Source organism: Nanorana parkeri, unplaced genomic scaffold (assembly GCF_000935625.1).
Source record: "Nanorana parkeri isolate BGI_ZX_2015 unplaced genomic scaffold, ASM93562v1 scaffold1540, whole genome shotgun sequence".
Lineage (NCBI taxonomy): Eukaryota > Metazoa > Chordata > Amphibia > Anura > Dicroglossidae > Nanorana > Nanorana parkeri.
Window position 1 is genome coordinate 22734 of NW_017307808.1, and position 3096 is coordinate 25829.

Here is a 3096-nt window from a genome sequence, read left to right on the forward strand (position 1 = left end):
CCGATGTCTCCATAAAGAGGACCTGTCACATATTTTGCTATCACATAGGGGGGTTTTATTAGCCCCCGTATGTGATAGCGATAAAGTTTAGTGGGAAAAAAAAAAGGAAAAAAAATTTAAGTCCCCCCCAAATTTAAAGTTACCCATGAAAAAGAATAAAAAAAACAAAAAACAATTTTCAAGTCCCCACCCACATATACACGCATGCAAACATGCGTCGGGGGCGCATACGTGCAAAAAAGACGATTGCGCCCATTACGCCGCACTTGTTACATATCGCCGCGAACGTCGCAGTGAGAGCAATAAGTCTAGGGCCATCAATCACTGATAACACTAAACTGATGAGCGGTAAAAGCTTTTAAAGTGTCGCCTATGGCCAATTTTGGGTATGGTAGTTTTCTGCGATTTCGCGGGTGCGTGCAATTTTAAAGCTTGACATGTTTGGTGTCTATTTGCCCGACGTGACCCGATCTTTTATATTTTACCAAAAAACTGGGTAATAATAAATGTTTCCTAACATAATGTAAAAAAACCTTTTTTTCCCCAAAATTTTCTGTAATTTTTCCTAATTATAATAAAAAATAAAAACCCCAGTGGTGATTAAATACCAACAAAATAAAGCTCTATCTGTCCCCAAAAAATGGTATAAAATTCATTTCAGTACAGCGTTGCATTACATTTTGAATCAGTCAAAGTACTGCAGCGCTGAACACTGAAAAATGGCCTGGCCGGGAAGGGGGTGTAAACACCTGGTCTTGAAGTGGTTAAGCAAGGAGGAGATCAGCCCTTGGATGTTCACTGGTCTTTCTCCCCTTTCCCCTTTCTTTGCTGACACCTGTGAAGCCAATCCTTGGCCCAGAGCAGAGCACGAGGAAACACAGCGGGAGCAGTTGGCATGGCTGCGCATGCTTGCCAGCCCATGGAAATGATTGGGTGGGGTTGCACCCACCCGAATTTCTTCCTGTGTAAACACTACAGTTGGACTTAACAGTTGGACACATGTAAACAGCACAGCCAAGAATCTGCTTGCAGGGGCCCACTGCTGCCGGCATATGCAGGGGCGTATCCAATGCAAGGCAAACAAGTCGTTTGCTTGGGGCGGAGGGTGGCTCACTTTGCAGGAGGGGGGAAAAGCACCACTCCCAAATCGGTGCTGCGAGCCGGGAGACACAGAATCAGGCAAATTAGGCGGCTGTTGGTTGGATCTCGCGGCCGCATAATTTGCCTGACAGAGCTGCTGGGTGGAGGAGGTGGGGCCGGAGGCAGGGTGGAGGAGGTGTTGAGGCGGGGCTGGGCCGGGGCCGAGTGAGATGCAGCCCGGCCGCAGAGCTCCAAGCGGCTTGGGGCTGCCCATACTCCAGCGTCTGATGGAGGGATGACATGGAGGCTGGCTGGGGGGCTTCAGGTAAGTGGAGAAGTACACATGTGCAGGGAAAGGGACCCTGCATAGCCCACTAGAGCTCCAGCACAGCCTACCTGAGAGTCCCAGGTGTGCTCCTCAGGGTCTATGGTGGGCTCTGCGGGGTCTGTGGTGGGCTATGCGTGGTCTATGGTGGGCTATGCGAGGTCTTTGATGGGCTATGCGGGGTCTGCGGTGGGCTATGCGGGGTCTGCGGTGGGCTATACGGAGTCTGCGGTGGGCTATGCGGGGTCTGTGGTGGGCTATGCAGCGTCTGTGGTGGCCTTTAAAAGGTCTCAATTGGGCTATGCAGGGTCTTTGGCCGGCTATGCGGGGTCGGTGGTGGGCTATGAGGGGTCTGTGGTGGGCTCTACAAGGTCTCAGGTGGGCTATGCGGTGTCTGTGGTGGGCTATGCAAGGTCTGTGATGATCTTACATTATATTACATACAAATGTGTTCTGAGTTTGTTAAATTTTATTTTTTATTGTTCCACTTCAGATTCAGTGGTCAGCATCCAACTGTCAATGATGAACTCCCTAATCGCATAATCTCAGGCTATGTTCAAATTAGGTCCAATGTGAAAGAGTTTACAAGCACTGATGTCATTTTTGAAGATGGGACCACCGAAAAAAACATTGATGTTGTCATATTTGCCACAGGCTATAGTATTTCCTTTCCATTCTGTGACAAATCACTGCTCATTGTAAACAGTAACAAGGTCTCCCTATACAAATATATGTTTCCTTACCACTTGGAGATGTACACACTAGCAGTGGTAGGACTGATTCAGCCAATTGGATCCATTATGCCAATTTCTGAGCTTCAGTGTCGCTTGGCAACTCGAGTTTTCAAAGGTATGTCATGGAAACCATTAAATTTATGCTATTAAATAACTATTGCTAGTGTAAAAATAATACACAAACCATTAAGCAGCTAACCTAGTAATTAAAATACTTTGCTTTTAAAGTGAACCTGCCGTGATAAAAAGTGATTAACAAACGTTTCTAAAAGCACGTTGCAAGGTTATTGCATATGCTTTTCTCTACTCCTGTCCTGAACACCTCAGGATCCCCTAAAGTGTCCCTATCAAGAAAGAGGTACAGGAGCTGCCATTGCTGGTCTCCTCCTTAAAAAACTAGCTATGTCTGCCATGAAAAACCTCATTACTGTAAATAAGTGTCAGAAAATGGTCAGAATGTCTTATCTCAGGACTTGTTCCAGGTCAGTGACTCATGAAGCTTGGAAGCCAACTTAGCAACATGACAGACAAGGAACTTGCATTTTCAGAAATATGTATATAGATACATATATATATATATATCTACATACAGGTGAAACCTGAATAATTAGAATATCGTGCAAAGTTCATTTATTTCACTAATGCAACTTAAAAGGTGAAACTAATATATGAGATAGACTCATTACATGCAAAGCAAGATAATTCAAGCCGTGATTTGTCATAATTGTGATGATTATGGCTTACAGCTCATGAAAACCCCAAGAACCCCAAATCCACAACCTCAAAAAAGTAGATTATTACATGCAATCAATAAAACAAGGATTGTACATAGAACAATATCGGACCTCTGAAAAGTACAAGCATGCATATGTACTCAGTACTTGGTTTGGGCCCCTTTTGCAGAACTTACTGCAAATACTTTTGCACGATATTCTAATTATTCGAGTTTCACCTGTA

At 44.7% G+C, this 3096-nt stretch overlaps 1 protein-coding gene across 1 annotated transcript in view; it reads left to right on the forward strand.

The window, feature by feature from the left end:
* LOC108798705 (dimethylaniline monooxygenase [N-oxide-forming] 5-like) overlaps nt 1–3096 on the forward strand; it is a 31395-nt gene that overhangs the window by 17886 nt on the left and 10413 nt on the right. The window contains exon 6 of the mRNA XM_018570482.1: nt 1899–2254. Coding sequence (XP_018425984.1) covers nt 1899–2254 — 356 coding nt within the window. The remainder of the gene's footprint in view (nt 1–1898; nt 2255–3096) is intronic.